Source organism: Primulina tabacum, chromosome 3 (assembly GCF_025594145.1).
Source record: "Primulina tabacum isolate GXHZ01 chromosome 3, ASM2559414v2, whole genome shotgun sequence".
Taxonomy (NCBI): Eukaryota; Viridiplantae; Streptophyta; class Magnoliopsida; order Lamiales; family Gesneriaceae; genus Primulina; species Primulina tabacum.
Window position 1 is genome coordinate 13896669 of NC_134552.1, and position 19802 is coordinate 13916470.

The 19802-nt window shown below is 34.7% G+C and overlaps 2 protein-coding genes and 1 long non-coding RNA gene across 5 annotated transcripts; 1 reads left to right on the plus strand and 2 right to left on the minus strand.

The window, feature by feature from the left end:
- Positions 1–645: 645 nt before the first annotated feature.
- Positions 646–6470, minus strand: LOC142540613 (uncharacterized). Its single transcript, XM_075646899.1, has 11 exons — positions 6031–6470; positions 5698–5876; positions 5386–5608; positions 5159–5300; positions 4879–5079; positions 4656–4787; positions 4289–4417; positions 2717–3126; positions 2252–2468; positions 1819–2009; positions 646–1571 (listed from the first exon to the last, which is right to left on the minus strand). The coding sequence occupies exons 1-11, from the start codon at positions 6390–6392 to the stop codon at positions 1391–1393; spliced, it is 2367 nt and encodes a 788-aa protein (XP_075503014.1). The 5' UTR covers positions 6393–6470; the 3' UTR covers positions 646–1390.
- A 2259-nt stretch (positions 6471–8729) lies between these two features.
- LOC142540616 (uncharacterized) lies at positions 8730–11605 on the plus strand. Of its 2 annotated transcripts, XR_012819128.1 has the most exons (4): positions 8730–9049; positions 9464–9562; positions 9780–9885; positions 11421–11605. It is a non-coding gene; the product is annotated as an uncharacterized LOC142540616 (long non-coding RNA). The 2 variants fall into 2 exon arrangements; XR_012819127.1 differs by lacking the exon at positions 11421–11605 and having other exon boundaries at positions 9780–10002.
- Positions 9489–14268, minus strand: LOC142540614 (beta-glucosidase 47-like). Of its 2 annotated transcripts, XM_075646900.1 has the most exons (12): positions 13975–14267; positions 13827–13893; positions 13630–13688; positions 12389–12464; positions 12229–12303; positions 11695–11782; positions 11321–11573; positions 11088–11203; positions 10366–10624; positions 10183–10285; positions 9994–10102; positions 9489–9910 (listed from the first exon to the last, which is right to left on the minus strand). In XM_075646900.1, exons 1-12 carry the CDS (start codon positions 14125–14127, stop codon positions 9721–9723), a joined length of 1548 nt encoding a protein of 515 aa, XP_075503015.1. In that variant the 5' UTR covers positions 14128–14267; the 3' UTR covers positions 9489–9720. The 2 variants fall into 2 exon arrangements, with proteins under 2 accessions (XP_075503015.1, XP_075503016.1); XM_075646901.1 differs by lacking the exon at positions 9489–9910 and having other exon boundaries at positions 9994–10113; positions 13975–14268.
- Positions 14269–19802: the final 5534 nt, after the last annotated feature.

Below are 19802 nucleotides of genomic sequence, written 5' to 3' on the forward strand. Positions count from 1 at the left end.
TATATTTTAATTTACTTTTAATTTTAAAAGTATATTATCCACCATTAAAATTAGATATGTTTTATTTTAAGAATTAGATATTTTGATATAACATTAATAACCCGACAAATATTCATATATTAACATGCCACTTCAATAAAATAATATCTTTGTTAAAACAAAATTAAAGATTAATCACATTGCATGACAGCTCGATATGATTTTTCTTAAAAGTAACATCTTTATCTTCACTTAGACAAAAACATGTGTGAAACGATCTCACGAGTCGTATTTTGTGAGACAGATTTCTTATTTAAGTCATCCATGAAAAAATATTTCTTTTTATGCTAAAAGTATTACTTTTTATTGTGAACATCGGTAGAATTACAGATAAAGATTCATGAGACCGTCTCACAAGAAACCTACTCTTTATCTTTAAAATACATTTTCATCCATTTATCACCAAATATAATTATTAGTTTTTAATTCAGTTTTAACTAATCTATATGAATGCTATATAATTTAATTATATTAATAATGAGTCATCAAAACGGTAACATTTATTTTGATCACGACAAAAACTATTTGTACAGCGAACATTTTAAAAAGGGATAGAAAAATAGGCCAAAGTAGTGACAAAATTGCAGCCTAGCTTAGTCACTTTGCAATGGGATATAGACCTTAATGATTTGTAGACGGCACTCTGAAACCAATATTTAGACACGCACCTAAATCAAGAGATTCTTGTTTTGTTTCTTTGTTTTCAGAGAGATGAATGAATTCACAAATCTGAGTAACACAGGTAAATAAGGATATTGATGTACAAACATTATCCATATGAACCAGAAAAATCATAACAAATTACAACGGCGAGACTCGTATCAAAGTCCAGATACGACCGATCACATCAGAGAGAGAGAGAGAGAGAGCGTGCGATGGAAGAGTATCCAGACAGGAGAGGAGATGGTAATTGGTAACTGGCCAACTGGGTATGTTTTAAATACCGAATTCATAGACTCGACAGGTTTGAGCTTGAAATCAGGGATGAGTTGTGGGTACCTTGACTTGGTCTCTTATAGCTCTTGGCCTTGTTAGTATCTTATCTGGTTATCACTAAAACGATTTACTGGCCTTGACGGATTATGGTACTTCTGTTTGTTGAAGGTGCGGTGGTTTCATATGAAAAAGGAACAACCCTTTGGTGTACACGAAAAGAACTGATACCCATCAAACTAAACCATTCACCAGAAAGCTACGATCACCATCAACTTCAACGAGGAAAACCACATATCATACTCCTTCGGGGACAAACTTCGAGAAAAAAATTGAAAAAAAGATGCTGAGTACATACTCGGGTTGAGATGAAACAGTTCAGTGGCTGCCGATGAACATATTTGATTCCCCGGCATCATCACTGAGAATCAACCATCTTGATCAGAAAAGCGGTCTCCATCGCTGCTTCCTTGGAATACAAATATATGTTCTCCTCGACAATGTCAGCTGTCAAATTAAGGAGCATAGGGCGTCTGGGATCATATACAGAATACTCCCGCACCCGTGCCACCCATTTTGCCGCTTCCCATACTCCAAACCTGATGATTATAATGGCGGCCAGGTGAGAGGAGAGTACATATATTTGGCACATAGATTAACAGCAGTAAAATATTTCAAACTAAAGTTTATAACGGTCAACTCGTAATAAAAATTCCTAATTTTAGCAATTCCAAGATTCTTATCCTCCATCTGTTCTCCATCAGCTTGCACCAAAGGTTTTTTCATTTCAACAATACAAGAGAACATCAAAACTGGAACTAAAAACAATAAACAGATGGAAATTACCTTGTATTAAAAGATGATGTCACCAGGACAGCTGGGTATACCGTGTCTTTTCGGATATTATCATAGGGTGAATATTCACGAATAGCCTGAAAATCTTCAAAATCTCCAGGGTATCCAAACTCTTCATAATCAACAGGTGTCAACGGTAACACAGGATAAGTAAGAGTATTAGTTGGATCCAAAAATGGAACCTGACCAAGAAACAAATGGTTAACTCATCAAGATTTCAGTAAAATATTATGGTAAAAAACGACACAGATAAAATGGGATCATAGGTGAAGCGTAGATCTGTCGACCTTCACTGAGCATTCTTCGATTAAAATTGTTTTGAATTATACAGCCTCTTGTCATTGCTGTGACGTTATTGAAAGTATCGAGTACCTGTATTTTAAAATCAAGTAAAATGATAAAGTTGTTTTAGAGCTGAGTGTACCTTTAAAATAGCAGCTCGGAATAAATCCGGACAAAAGTTCAAAGCTGAAGCAACCAACAATCCTCCAGCACTGTATCCCCAGCCTGCAAGTTTTGTTTCTTCAACAATGTCCATTTCAATCAGAAACTTGGCACAAGATAAATAATCCTTAATCGAATTGAGTTTCTTTGTTCGTCTACCATCATCATGCCATTTTCTACCACCTCCACCTCCACCTCTGGAAATGAAAATCAACAGCAGAGTCACTAGAAAGCGTTTTAAATAGTTTCCATAAGAACGATTGCAATTTTTTTAAACGGTCATATGAGCAAGCAATCTATTTTTAAGAATGTCCTAAAACTAGACTGATAACGAACACAAAAGATCACAAAATTTCACGAAATATCTATGCAACAACGAAACATAGACTACTAAAATTTTGAATTCAATAGGCTAAAAAAGTATTCACAGATAAGCCTCACTAACCTAACATCTGCATAAGCAATAACCCAACCACGGTCAAGAAGGCTTTTTAACTCATTTCGCCAACGTTTGTCAAGTGCCTCCCCATAAGCTCCATGCCCGTTAAGTAATCCAGGATTTTGGCCATTTTTCTTTTTATGGGGTGAATATAGTATGGTCAAAGGAACAGAAATACCATCGTGCGAAGAAACTTCGTATTCTTCACAAGCATAATACTCAGACAGATCATTCCATGGATGGACATCATTATCACCACCGTTGGAGAAGTTTTTGGAGATTGATGACTTCTGACTGTTGTTAATGATAGATGTTGATCCATATAATATCCTTGTTCTTTCGTGAAGCAAGTTTTGTTGCTGGACAATAGTCCATTTTCCATTGAGTAAATCATAATCAACTACAGCATCGGGCATCTCGAAAAATAGATGAAAATCATCGGTAAGGATAAGGCAAATAGAGGACTCGAGGAGTATCCAGAAAAAAAACAAGTTACATTATGTGGCCTAATGCAAGGGTATAATGACACACTTAAGAAGAACTTGGCACCAGAAGTAGAGGATTAAAGACTCCATTGACCAAGAAGAGACAATAGCTGTGATCAGGAACACCAATTTGTTGCCACCGAATTTCCAAATGAAGTGTATAATTCATCCGACTCAAAAGTATATTTACATGGTAATTGGATCCATAGCAAGTTGGGCTTATCATTCTTAATTCTTAATATTATTCTCGATAATTAGCAAACAACCCTAAATGTTGGATCAATATCATTACTGCAAACTTAAGGTCCACAAAATCCCATCCATTGCTGACATTTCATCATCAACAAACATATCTATCAGATTAAGGGGATCACCAATCTAGTTTTTGGACACCTACATAAACATCAATTCATAAATATCCTAAATTAAAAGTAACAATAAACAATTCCTGTCTGATCATAAAAAAGAGGAGGAACACAATTGAACAAGTTTCATAGGACTAGAAACTATAAAGTCCATAACACTTCTCCCTTAAAAGCACCAAATTTATTGTCGAAAGCTTTGACTGAAATCTTTTTGATAGCATAAAAAAACCAAATTGTTTAACTATTGGAGAACAAGAGGAGCGGAGAAACAATCCTAGTAGCCTTACACCAGATGAGAGGAAAATTTAGAATCGTAGAATAACGCAAGCGAGAATATTTGAAAGCTTCAGCTACCATCATGTTCTTATATTGTGATGCATTACAGCTGAATTTCTCCAGATTATATTGCATAAAGCTGTCACCAGCTTAATGGAGAAGATGAGATGACCACAGGTAATGGAATTCATTTTATTTTGGGATCCAATACCAATTTTATCACCAGATCACTGAACAAATATACTAAACCTACAAATATGTAATATTTACAAATTACTTTGAAACTAGCTTGACGGAACTCATTAAATACTTTATCAAGATAAAATCTTTGTCAACTCAGTTGCTAACTTCCGCTATGAAGAAATAAAGGAAAAAATTTTGTAGGATTGCTTCGAATGAAGAACATAGCATAAGATTAAAAAAGACCAGCATTATGTGAAATTTTTACATACCACTGGCGATGTAATTGTAAAGCGCATCGTTGAAGAAAAATAGTCATAGTTAGGTCCAGGCAATATTTGGGATACATGATCTGGAAGAGGCAGGTACTGTGGATGGAATTCTTTGAGACGAGATCCCAACTGATAAGTCAATAAACACAACATAAGACAAGTTAATAGTGATAAACACAACAAGCTTCACATACCAATGCCAATAACATGAGTGATCACCGAACACATAATAAAAAGCATAAAAACAATTTTTTTTAAAGAGAATCAGCGAGTTTTTATAAGTGTGAAATGCATAGTAGGAACATATAAGCAGATAGCCCACATCAGCGTGGACCCAGAAATATTGCATATTGAAGACATATATTACCTTGGCACTAGATAAAGGTAAAGAAATTGAACATAGCCCATATTTTCTTTTGTCTCTTATAATAAGCACCAAATGTGAGTGACAGAAATCAACATCTTCAATCATCAGTTCTTGTTCATTGGCAAAAACATTCTGCAAGAGATCATGGAAGATGAACAAGCTCATGATCGTGAATTTACGTGAAAACCTCAAGGTTTGGTCATAAATAAAGAGGTATGCTCACTTCCCACTTCCTTGGGTAGCGCGAGGAATCCACTGTACTCTGTCGAAGATAATGGTGATCGATCTGCTGACCCTGGTTACCAACATTTGTAAAGAGATACAGATATCCTTGATGATGCTCGATGATGCAGTGGGCATTCATACTACACTCCCACACAAGTGTCATGCCAGATAAAGGTTCTGCTGCATTTATTAGAAAGACCTAATAATGGATCACAAATAAAAAAAACAATTTCAACTCCAGACACTTGAAAAGTCAGTCAAATGTTCTCGAAATCTACCTTAGATGAAGTGGTTGAGAATCTGTATACGGTTATAAACTGGAAATCTTTGGTATGTCTGATATTCAAATAAACATTTTTTGAAGAGTCCTCCAATAGCAGTATATCCTCATCATTTGAACCAACCATGCTACAATAAATTCTGGAAAAAACAAGCTCGATTTAACTTCGGTATTGTAACACAATCAGAGGCAAAGAAGGGAAAAAGTATACTCAGTAGAACAAACCTAAAGGGTCTTTTATCGTCATCTGTCACTACATAAAGTAAGGCTTGGCTATCCTTTGCCCAAGCCACATTACATACACGGTCAGCTTGGGGCCTACTACAAAGCGACCCCAAATTCAAATCCCTGACAGATAATTTGAAATAATCATTGTCCTTGTCATACATAGTGTATGCAAGATACCGGTGATCAGGTGACAATTCCGAAAGTTCTTCATAAGCATATCCTGCTTAGTTACTCAAAAATATGGCATCATTAAAATTAGAGAAGGTGACTTCATCATAACAAGACGGCGTGATACAAAAATTTCCATACCTCCAAACCTTTCAGCTTCTTGGTTGTAATCAAGCAACTTCTGCTCGATTTTTTTCCCGGAAGTGAAATCAAATCCAGCGGATGGAGATTTATAAGAAATAAACTCTTCATTTAAGCTGGCCAATCTGCGACACAATACCATGTACTGCTTCCCTTCTTCTACTCGCCTATAGTACAACCTGCACCGATTCAAAACATTATCCACTTCTCATGTCTGAAACCCTTAATTTTACTTACATCCGGTGGGTAATTTACAAAGACCACTAAATAGATCTAATCTAAATCAAGTAAATATCAACAAAATCCACAATTGAAACAGAAATATTCAATTACCAGGGACCCCATCGGATGGGAGGGGTAGATAGGTACGGTGCAAGGCGATAGGACATCTCCGATTGGAGCTTAGACTGGAGGCGATCGGTGTCGGACATGACAGCCTCGGTATACTTTTCCTCCTGCTCCATGCACACGTCCATGTGCCGCATTGCCACACGGTCGTGCAGCTGCGACATCCAGCTGTATGGATCCTCCCATGACTCCCCGTGTAGACTGAATGTTGCCGGCTTCTTCGGCGGTTTAGGTGGCGACGGCGGGGACGTTGGTGGTTGGACTTTCTGAGGCTTGTAGTTGGCGCGCTGTACGAGGTAGTGACGTAGCAAGCGGGAGCGGCGGAGGGGCCTGAGCAGGTGACGCATGGGGGATGATGGATATCTGTTGGGGGTTTGGCGAGGGTTTTACTGGTTGGGCTCAATTGATATAGATTAATGACAAGAGAATACACAAACATACGGAAAAAAAAACATTTAGCGCCTCATGGTGTAAGCCCAAGCAAAGCAAAAAATACCGAAATATCGAAATACAAAAAATCATACCGAAAAAAATATCGAATTTACCGAAAAAATCGATATACCGAACATTTCGGTACGGTCGGTATCGGTATGAAATATTTTTTTTTCGGTATTTCGGTATATACCGAAATACCGAAAATAATTTATTATTATTATTATTTTTAAATTTAAGTTCGATATACCGAAAAAATGTCGGTATACCGAAAAAATATCGGTTTTCGATATACCGACATTTTTTCGGTATACCGACAAAATTTTCGGTGTCGGTACGGTACCGGTATGAAATTTTTCCATACCGAAAATTCGATATACAGAATTTTCGGTATCGGTATCAGTATGGAAAAATTCCATACCGATAGTTTCGGTAAGGTATACGGTACCGTAGTTCGGTACGGTATACTACCGTACCGTACCCACCCCTATACGCTTGTATGGATTTCAATGGATCTCGGTAAACGGACCACGTGTATGGGGTGGGTTTGAGCATATTAAATGGGTCATGGGATGGGTTTCGAGTCCAATTTTTCAGACCCGTCCGGATATGGAGGGGTCATGGGTCCTATAATACCCGCCGCATACTCGTCCGATATATGTGGATATAAATATTTTAGGGTATTAGTTTTATTAATTTTCATTTTTTTAGTAGATCACCTCAACCATAACGATCTTAGCTATTCCTATGTCAACGGTTGCATTTGAATCTGCTTTTAGCAATAGTAGAAGAATAGTTGGTCCTCATCTTAGTAGACTTAATCCAACGACTTTGGAGGTATTGATGTGCTTGCGATGATGGTTGTAAGGTCAGGTGAAAGGTAAATAAATCACATTTTTATTTTGTTATTGTACTTTCAGTTTTAATTTTTTTATTGTACTTTATCTCTTTAAATTACATTTTTTTACAATTTGAAATTACAGTTTTATTTTTTCAATGTACTGTCTCTATTTAATTTTGTAGTTAATTCTTCAAGTAGTTTACCAACTTGTCCCACCATTCTTGATGAAGAGGAAAATGATCCCGAAGAATATGTCTGAAATATTGTCTACTCGCTGATTTTATATTGATATGTTTAAATTATGTTATGACTTATTTTTGGGGATGTCAAGATTTTTTGGAGAGCTAGTAAATTTTTTTTATGTAAATCTTTACGTCGTGAAAATACTTTGTTTGTTATTATTAAGTGTGGTCGAAGACATGAATTAATTTTCCACAATGTTGTATTTAGAGACTTGTCTGTTTCATAATTCAGTCATGTGAGAAGAAAGATTACTTTTTTATTTTAAAAAATTTGGGTCTCACGGGTCTACCCGACCCCATTTTGTATTCGAAGTGGGGTGAGTCCGAATAATATTTAACCGCGGTGGGGTGAGTAATGAGTCAAAGTTTTTTCATGGGGAGGGTCTTGTGTTTAGCTAAACTCATCCCATTGACATCTCTATACGCTTGCATAAATTTTTTATGAATTATATATTAAATTGATTCATGAGATCGTCCCATAATAACAAGCGATTATCCATGTATTTTTATATTATTTGAGAGAGAATTTTGAAATGATATATTTTAGTATTGGAAATAGTACAAAATAATTATACTTTTCATTATCATTTTGTTAATTTGAATATGTTATTATAACATTTAAAATGTGACACATATTGAGATTCTTTTGTTTCGAGTAGGAATGTTCACGATTTAGTCAATCGTCTGAATCAAAACCGAAAATTCAGTATCAAATTCTTCACTGGAAGGAGGATTACCAAAGGCCTCTCTCTATCTTTCCAACAGAGAACCGAACCATTAGTTCAGCTCGATTTTCGGTTTCGGCTGAGCTCGGTTAACCGAACCGAAAATCGATTTTTTTTTTTTAGAAATCATTTCTTTAGTTTTAAAAACTATTTAAATTTTTTTTGTTATTTATTTTTGCTAATACTGAATAAAAAATTGAAAAAAAAAATTCGGGGAAACCGAACTATCTAAGTAATTTCTCTTTTGACCGAACATTTTAATTTGGTTCGATCTTCGACTAACAATTTGGTTAGAGCGATTTTAGCTGAATGAACATCCTTAATTTCAAAATTCTACGCTTTAAATAAATAAATAAATAAATAAATAAATATATATATATATATATATATTGAGTTAAATGCGACTTTAGCCAAACAGCCTTTTCTTACACGATTTAAATTTAATCTGTATACAGGAAGGCGACTACCTGTTCTCTTACAGTGGCCACAGACACGCCGACATTGGTAATTGTCGACGGCGTCAGCGCCGCTGTCTCGTCAATGTTCATGTGTAATCTTTTCTCTTCAGTTTCATCGGCGTCCTATCGCGTGGCGAGATTCACCATTCCTGTCGACCGAGCTCTCACGCTAACAACCTGCCGCTCCTGTTTCAATAATGCTCGATATCACCAGAAGTTCAATGGTGGAATAAGAACCCTAAGTTGTGCATCCACCACGTTTTCAGATGAAAATTCAACTTATTCTGTTTCAATCTCCGACAATAGGTAATCAACCGTTGCCTGTCCCGCATTGGTACTTTACTTTTTTTTTTTTTTAAAAAAAAAGCTACTCTTTTGCTGTTACAAAATGAGAATGTATGTTTTGACGTGATAACACCGACTCCAGCTTTGATTGGAATCGATTTTGAACCAAAATTTTTAGAATTTTCAAACTTAGAATTTCTTGAAAAAATCATTCCTTTCTATTTCCTACGATCTTATCTCAACGCAACCGCCTACCTATTTTATTGAATTTCACATGATTATATAGTTAAATCGAATATCAAATCTTTAAACCATTTCACATTTGGTTCGTTTGTAGCTACCGTTCTTGAATATATCCCAAATTCTCACTTTCTGCATTCCTCTGATACGGTTGAGTTTTCATGGGTTTAATTTGTTCTATATTTTATTGCTAAGTTTTCTCCGCATCTGAAACCCGACGGTAGAAAATGGCAATTTTCAATTTTCGTGGAAGTTTCAAGAAAATGCATAAACGAAGCCGGACAATGCTGGAAGGTACAACAAAAAGCAATAAATCTCCTGTCTTTCATTATGGGAAAATCTTTCAGTTCCTGGAAGATTCTTCAGTGTTATTTGCCATTTTCCTTCACAACAAAGCACGGAACCTCTGTTTTTAGTTCTGGAAACTTCATTATTCAGTTGTATGCCTATCCCTAGGCACTGCTTGCATGTCTCTTATGATTGAAAATATACTCTTTGTACCAATCTGCAGATAATCTTGGAGTCCTTTTAAGAGTCGCAAAATCAACATGGTGTAGTCCAAATCTTACAGTATATCCATCAAGCCACTCAAAGTTATCGAGCAATGACCAGGCAAAGTAGCCTCTCACGTCTGCTCCTTTCCTGTTCATAGCGTTATTTATGAGAGAAATATTAATAACTAATCCAATATATATACGACTGCTTCATTATATATTTGATAGTACCTTGTTGCATTTGCCAAGGATTCCAAATAGGTGCTCATGTACTCCACTCTCTTCACATCATTGAGGAAGTCGGTAATTGAGGAACTTGGTTTCTCCACAATGCCAAGTCCTAGGAAGTACCTGTCCATTTTCAGCAACAAGTATTTGAAACTTTGTCTGGTATGTAAAAAAATATAGACCAACACGAACCGTTTTCAGAGATGAACATAGGTGTGTTGTTACATCTATCTTTTATGAATGTCACGACGTTCTCCATTCCTTGAGGATATACATAAATCCAATCAACTGCAGTCTACGCGCGAATTTGGAGTTTTCGTCAGACTTGCTGAAATTGAGATGTCAAATTACATCAATTTAGATGATCTTACTCACTGGTTCACCAATATATATGCCATCTCTTATAGGGGTACGCAGAGCCAAACCCTCTGCTCGGGAAACTCCCGGTGCTCCTGATTTGCATTTGGAGTAAATGCAGTCTTTACTATAGAAACTGGTATAATGATTGATCCCAATAAAGTCCAATCCTCGCCTCATTTTCTTAAGATCTTCCTTAGAAAATTCTGGAAGCAGAGATCCCAGAACATGACGCATCTCTTTCGGATATGATCCATGTAATATAGGGTCTAAGAACCTGCGTTTGAATTAAAATCGAGTGGTAAGAGCTGAGTAGGGACAAAAATGTTTGTTTAAAGGAATTGACAGAGGGTTTGACAGAGAAAGTAAATGTTCTGGGGGATTGAGTAGGCTTTATCATTTGTCGTGGATTAGACCTTTTGTTATCAGCATTACTTGAAATGCAGGACTAACTCTGGTATATCCAAACTGAATAGACGCATCCCATCCATTATTTGGCAATCTATGGCAAATCCACTTTTAATTCACCCGAATTTTCGACCATTTCAATACAAAATGGATATGTTACATCCAATAATTGTTTACTTATGACAATTTATTTGTTCTCCTTGTAGCCTTTTTCATTCACTATTCATGGGAATGGTATAAGAGAAGAATGAAATAAGAATAGATGATACTCTACTTAATTACTCAGCGGAGCTGTAGCTCAGTTGATCTTTTGACTCTTAAGAAGTGCTTACCAATTCAGAAAGAAAGATTGAGCTCGCTCAGCTGCTAACTTATCTTCTGCAGAATTGCTGTAAGGCTCATACCAAATGGAATTCATTATGATCCCAATGCTGCCTCCTTGTTCTTTCTAAACACAAATGTTTTCCCAAAAACATATCATGTCAAATGCTTCCACCGAGACACTTGAGTCACATTTTATAATTTATTATACAAAATACAAGGTAGTAATGTCTGTGAATAATACCTGGTATACATTACGATATATGTTGACTGCTGCCGCATGGGACAGAATCATGTTATGTGCAGCAACAAGTGGATCTTTAATGGAGTTTCCTTTGGTGCAGTTGCCGAACGAACCAGAGCAGCGAGATGGAGGGTAAATACCGGACCTATATCCTCGGATTGCCATGACATTTGGCTCATTAAAGGTGGCCCAATACTTCACTCTGTTGCCAAAGTATTTGAAGCATATATCTGCGTAATATTCGAAATCTTTCCTGCAAATGGGGAACCCTAGTGAGAGGTGGGATTCTTAGACTAGTAACTAGTAAGTATTGGATTTTAAGATTCTATAATAAAAATCACAACACACGGGATAATTAATGGCCTGTGGCATACCGTATTTTTGGGCTTAACCACGCTCCATATCTTTCTTCAAGTTCTTGGGGGACATCGTAATGTGTTAATGCAGCAAATGGTTGAATACCTGCAGTTATTGAAATAGTATCCATCATGGACTCCTTTCTTTTCTTTCTAAATTAAATTTGTTACTGAACAAGGATATAATCGCACTTTGATATTTGCCATAGATGGTTATTAGAATTGAAGGGTGTTGGCGTATAGTTGTTATGGAGTTGCAGCCTAGACGCAATACGTAAACGAGGTGCGTGCTTTATTTGCTATAGTCTAAATATTTGAAGAAATCTGCATGATCATGTTACACAGCAGGCTCAACAACTCGACTCAAATGATTTCAGGATGGAAAAAACTTATGTAGAACGTGAGAAAAGATATTCATAGTCTCTGTGACTAATTCGAATATTAAAGTCTTCTCCTATTTGATGACTGATGAAAAGATGATCACAAGTCACAGGTATTTAGATGGTTATTATGAAATCATTATATTCTCAACAGAGTCACTGAAGTAATAACCTTTCGCAAGAAGAGCATCGATGACCTTGCTGTAGTGATCTATCCCTGCCATGTTCAAATTACCAAATCTCCCTTCTGAAATGAATAAACACAAAAAATAACAGAACCTCAAATCGAATAGGAAAATAATCAAAGGAGAAAACAAAAAATTCCCACTTACTGGGAAGAATTCTTGCCCATGATATGGAAAATCGAAAGCTGTTTGTACCAAGATTCTCCATCAGATCAATGTCTTCCTGGTATTCAATATGAACACAACCATTTCAACTTTGTCTTTGTTCCCTTGTTCTACTTTTGAAAAGATCTCGCATGTGCATCTCTTCGTTTCAGAATTGATTTGGCGACGTCAACATTTAGGAATATGCGAATTTGGGGAACGAGTTCACTAAACGATCCTTGTTATGATTCTTTGAACATATACCGTTTGATAAAATTTGCATGTTCATTATGGTTCGAGCTCTAGTTGAAGAACATGCATTGAGAGGAGATATTTGTTATCTAATCTCTATAATTTTATTTTTTACATTCATTATTAATGTTTTTGAGGGGATGTTTACATTTATTTGAGGCAAAAGAACTTAAAAGGGAAATGACGTGATCCATCCCTTGAGTGCGTCACAAGACACATTCATGGGAGAAGCGACATCCGTGGACTTGAATTATGGAAAAATGGCTGGAATTAAAATCCATTGAAAAATTAATAAAATAAAATCTTTTAGCATTTTTAAACTAGTTTTTGAAATCCCCCCTCGAAAAAAACCACATTGAATAGTGCTCCAGATGGGGATAATATACACGTATACTCTTGGAAAAAAACTGAAAATACCAATATTTGTTTATTTTCCGGAGTTGGAAATTTTTTTGTGAAGGATTGGATATGGGGCCGCGATATTCTCTCCCGGCGCCATCAACGGTGTTGTCCCAGATGGCTCCAAAAACCACAAAGAGATAAAGCAAGTGGCCCAAAACAATCAAAACCAAAGATCCGAGTGGAGGTCTATTTGCAATAAGGTGTTGAAATCCCTACGGATTGGTCTAATTTTCTCCCACATATTCCTTATTTTACTGATTTCCTAGGACCCCATTAAAAAGTTATACCAAAAAATGGGCATTATTCTTGTTCCTTTTGAGATGCAAACTTGGGGAAGAGATATGTGGCTTCACGAGCACCAGTTGGTGCTCACCAAACCTTGACTACGAGAGCCTGTTAAATAAATGTTTTCACTGTATAGGCGTAGAATATGAGGGTGGTGGACATAATATAACATGTTCTCTACTTTTAATTTATTCATTTTCGTCCAACTTTCCGAATTTATCTTCAATTACACGCACACCATTTATGGGGAAATTCTGGTCCCCTGGTGGCCTGCAAGTTAATCGAGTACGCGCATATGCTTTTACCTGATATAGATGGTAATGATCCACAGCAATGTCCCCATTACTTCCATCCAAGATGTTTCCTGAATTCAAACAAACAACAAGAAATCAAGAGTTGAAAATGATTCCAAACCCGAGTTTAATATGCTAAGAGTAAGAAACAAGGGGATATAATTGCACAAATGGATGATAATTAAAGTGGAAAAAACAGTAACTTTTACCAGTGCCGTGAGTGAAAGTATCCCAGTTACTGAGACCTTTCCCATCTTCCAATATAGCACCTTCGAACTGAACGTGACAAAAACATTAACAACAATCTCCCTCAAAATCAGTGGCATGATGATAATATAATATCGTAGTTAAACGCACCTGATATGAAGATGATGCAGTTCCGAAAAGGAAGCCATCAGGAAATTGAGAGGAAGACGAGCCTGGTAATTCCAAGGATACTGAAGTACCAGCACAAGATGAGCACATTGCAAGTATGATCAAGGTCCCAAGCAACGACGACGAAAGCTCCATATGTATACAGAAAAGGAGCGAGCCTACGAGCGTGGATGCGGGGAAGAAGATGGTGAATGCAAAAGGCTTGGCTTTCGAGGTTTATAAAGACACTACACGAGGAGGTAGGAAAGGTTCTTTCGTACGTGTAGGTTGTTGATCCTTTGTTGTCCCACTGCCAATTTAATCCTATATTGAACAATGTAGGAATCCCGTGTTGAATCCAATTAAAAAACAAACCACTTGAGACGGGGCTTGTAGCCACGTGGTCTCACCCCCTGTCAGATTAGCTGGCATCCCGAGATCGAATCTCCTTCTTTGCGTGTGTTGTAATAAAAAAAACCACTTTAATTCGGAGTATAATTTATGAGAAAAATCTTTCTAATGAGTCTCGAGTTATTTATTGTATGATAATTGTCACTCATATTTAACTCCGGAAAAAAAAAAAATTAGATTCCGACTCCGATTCCGATTTTAATCCAATCTTATTTCAATTTGATATTCCACAAATTAAACTTTTTTTGTTGAAATTAATATTATTTAAAAAATTATGGTATAGGTTTTTAAAAAAATTGTAATTAATATTTTAAATAAGGAGAATTTTTATTAAAATATTTGAATTGTGTGTGGGGTCAATAAAAGTTTTTTTTTTTTTAGGTTTTTTGGATGGTGAGTAGATGAATGAGGTTTTTTTTTTTTAATTTTTTATGTGGCAACGATTAAGGATTGTCTGAGTTGGAGACAACCTGAAATAAGAAGGCAGACCAAATTATTCCCATTTAAAATGATCAAGTTATATTCATGGATATGTAAATGGTCTAGAAGAATCAAAAACTTTCTAAGCGTTAAATTTTCATCTCGACTACAAAATTTCCAATAAATATCTGAAATAACCAATATATTATTATATTTATCTTCAAATTTAAAAAATGAGGAAATTAAGAATATATTTTGGAGCGTTAAACGTCTTTTTCATGTTAAGATTGAGATTTAGACCTAATTCAACTCCAAAAACTAGTTCAAGTGAGATGATTGTCCAAGCTCATGTATAGAACTCTCAGGAATTTTATTCAACCGATGTGAGACAACTAACATTACCTTGATAAAAAAATATTTCACTCTTGGAATATGAGGCTGAAACAATAAAAAAAATCTTAATTTTTACCATAAAATAGTGTAATTATCTCATAGAATACATCTATCCAAATGTTGTGTTTAAGCTATTTTCTACTTCAAAAAATGTGATTTTATTGGATCCATATGCAATAACATTTGACATACTCTTTACCACAATGATGTTATCCATAGATCAAATTATTTCGTGGATTGAATTTCACTTGACTGTCTACGGTTCCATTGTGTGTGCTCGAGGTAGAAGTTTTGTATAATGTATCGACATGCTATTGCTATTAAGTATTTTTATTTAAGTTCGTTGTCTTTCTACGAAGTGGAATAAAATAACCTCATTGAAGCGTAATGATCATACGTCTATAATGCATCGTATATCTCATAATATGTCTCATTCTTCTACCCTTTCCCGGAGCTGTCCGATCCTACAATTTACAAAGAGAAGCGAGTATGATCAGAAATTTTCAAAACCACACAAATAATTAACCCAAAAAACAAAATTAGGTTATGGAAGAAAATGAAGGATGATAAAAAATGGAATGCTCTTTCAACGTCAAAATCATGTCCATTACAACTTCTTATGTTTCCAGACATGAGAATCGGGCTAATGAAGTTGGTCTAGAAATTGAAAAATCGAATATATGTGGTTGCGCAATTTTTATTTTTATTTTTATTTTTAATCTTATTCGCGCGTCTCTTTGTAAATTGTAGGATCGAACGTCCATTAATATATCAAATGGGGAACTGTTTAAGTATGATAAGTTAATCACTGCACAAAGTATGAGAATTATTTCTCTCATCTTTGACATCGCATTCATATTGATTAGTTTTCCTTTTGTATAGAAATATAAGAAAATATGAAATCATTTTTCTGAGAGGAATTATTGATTGTCCATCAACACCAATTCGTCGGTTAAAATGGACAAAAATGTATCTTTTATCCGTGTCTAAATCATTGAAATCGTCGTTATTTTACGTGATGTGGTGACATAAACATCTTATTATTAAGAAAGAGATCGGAACCAAGCCACTTCAATATATGGATAAAAAACTATTGATACTCGAATCAAATTGATATTTAAAATAAAACTAAAAAAGAATTAACTTTATCTGGTTCAGAAATCGGGTTGCCCCTTGTACATTAAAAAAAAAATTTAATAGTAATATTGTACATATTTTATATGATAGTTGCTAAAACTAAAAATTTACGATAAAAAGTAAAAATCTCAAACTCACAAAACATATTAAATTACACATTTTTATAAAATTTTCTCCACTCAATTGTGTTTTTTTTTAAAAAAATAAGACATATTTATAAAATGTCTTTGAAAAATAATCCAAAAATAAATAAATCATTTTCAATATTTACAATTCTTATTTTCAACACTCAATCTCTTATTTTTAACATGAGTAAATTAAATATAAGTATTAGAATTTTTGTGTTTTAAAACATTAGACTGTAATATATTAACTCGCTGTCAAGATTAGTATCACTCAGAAAGTAAGGATATAGCAAGAGATTAAGATGATAATATAACAAAAAAATAGATTTTCATATAACTTGAACTAACATTCATCCCTAACAACATTTTATCGTGCATGTATGCGGTTTACCTCATTATTATGATTTGCAAGTTACTGTATTTGTCCGAAAATTTACGTAATGCACACATTATCTTTCTGTATAATATCATATTAAACTTTTAAATTTTTTAAAAATTTAAATTGCATGATATCGATTAATATCATATTATTTAAAAAATAATATATAAAAAAATTTACAAAAAAATTGGGCGAATGGCTCCGCCACTGACACATCATCCCAATGTCTGTGGGGGAAAGTGTACTTAAAAAAAATCTCGGACAACCCGACTATTTTAAATTAAAGATGCAGATTTTATCATCTCAACACATTTTGTACATACATTATAAATAATAAATCATTATATACGTCTAATGATCTTGTAATAAATTTTTTTCTTAAATAGGTATTTTGAACATTAAAGTTTAATTGATGAATGGATACAATCTAAAATTCCAGAAACTTAGATTTTTTTTCCCCGCATCAATAGATATTATATCATCGTGTTCATGAACAAAGATTTTTTTTTTTTTTTTGAAGTGACAGAGATTTTGGCTGTTCAATAAGATCCCAATCGAGGACAAATATAAATTCCATGAATACAGATAATCGGACGTAGACCCGTCCCATACGCCAATAGCTAATTCCCGCAAAAATAAGGTTAGGGGGTGTCGGCGAGTTTTCTTGTGTGATCCATCCGATACTTAAATCGATCTGGAGAGTAAACTTAAAAGTGAGATATAATAGTGCTAAGTAAACAAGAGAAAGTGAGTTAGAAGCAGAAGGAGTTAGTTACCTTATAGGAGTAGAATTATCGTCAAAATAGAACTCTAACTGATATAAAAAACATCATTTCGTAGGATTCAATGATCACAAGAGTTAGAACTCTTGATGAGGGCTAAGACTCTTGTATTTTCTCAATGAGATTTGATCGAATCATGTATTCATCTGATGTTATCATTTATCGACGAAGAAGTCTCCATATTCCCTAACTACGTTAGAGATTGGACTTCTAGGCCATATTAGTGGGTTCGGATTTCTAGTAAACAGTCTAAGGAGATCGACCCTATTATAGATTCATGGGCCCAGACATATGAGTTCGGACTTATGGACCTGGTAGTCGGTTCTTTGACCCACAATGAGGTCTGGATCTTATTAGACTATGATGAATTTTGGGATGAACTTGAATTCATCCAAACATAACAATTTTGGGGACATCAATATATTTTTTAAAAAAATTCAAATTAGCCATCTATATATGTCCATCTTACACTCCCAAAAATTCCTAAATCCAACCTTAATAAATTCCTAGATCAAACCTTTCGTGGAAGCTGCCACGAGGTTGCTTCCTTTGGATGCCAGCATAGTTTATTTTCGACGTTGATTTAACTTTTGAAACATAAAATTTGATTGGATTCCGCAGTTACATATTACGAGCCAAATATGAAAATCTGACGACATTTTCATTACGTTGTGAATTATTGAAGCATTAATGTTGTTTCTGAGGTCACACCAACAACAAAAGCTACCTACGAAAAGGAAAGGCTAAATAAGAGGGCCAACATCGAATCAAAATAAATAATGAAGCCACGTATTAAAATATCTGTGAGCTGTATATATGGATTTAGACGATCTTTTTTGTTGAGTTAGGTTTTGAGATTGAGTTAGATCCAACTTCTCATCTTAACAGAGCTCAAGTGGGGCCAAGCCATGTATCACATACCAATCAATGTTGCAAATAAGTCGGATTCGAGCTCGAGCTGGCTCAAAAAACTGAGCTCGAGTTCATCGATCTTAAAATAAAGAAGCCCGATCTTGTGCTTATATACGAATTGGTGGAATATGCGAGCGTTTGTCCAGTGATTAGGAGTTTGACTCCTCTGTAAACATACTCTCGAATGAGTCTGTCGTACCGAGATTCCTCAGTGCTGACTTACTTGACTAACGTGATTTGCAATCTATATTACGTTAATTCAGAGATTTACTCTATCGAAGAATAACGAAAGTGAATTTCCGAGTCAGTAAAAAGTTCCATCACACATGCCAATGGAGAAAAACCAACAAAACAAAATACATTCATCATAAAGTTGCTTATTTAATCAATAATAATAAAGATCAAAAACTTTAATAATAGTTACTAATGTAATCAAAACAATATTAAAACACCAATTATTGATGAGACAAGCAAATTTACATCAAATAATAGATCGTACTCAACCCAGTCTTGGTCTCCATTTCCACAGTTTGATGGCAACAATGCTTTGGGTGAAAAATATAGAGCTATAAATATTAAATGGTACACGACACACCAACAAGGGAAAAAAGGGGGAAAAGAAAAGAAAAGAAGAGAAAAGAAAAGAAGAGAAAGAATAGACTTCTCACAAACATAATTTTGTAATTTTCTTTGGATTCATTTTCCTTTTTGATGCATTGATAATGAAAGGATGAGGAAAAAAAAGGCAAGGCCATATGTTTTTAAGGAAAATTGCATTATTTTGTATGTGTGTGTGTGTTTTTTTTTTAAATGGTCATTCTTCTTACGTAGTACTGATGTGACACACCAATGTGATATTAATGTATATAATATTATAACACTACTCTTGATAAAAAAAGATTAAAATTATCAAAATAAGAAGATACGTGAAATTTGTTAATATAAAAAAAACGAAATCAAAAGGAAGATAAACTCACATAAATAAATATACAATTTTCCGAATTTTTATCTTAAAACTATTTACTTTTCTAAAAATTATATATGATGACAATCTTTTATATTCGTCAAATGGAGAAAAACCATCAAAACAAAAGCCATCCATCGTAATGCTACAACTAACCACTTTTATTTCGTTGACAAAAATTTAATTTGTGTGAGACGGTCTCACGGGTCGTATTTTGTGAGACATATATCTTTTTTGGGTCATCCATGAAAAATATTACTTTTTATGCTAAGAATATTACTTTTTATTGTGAGTAGTATCGGTAGGAT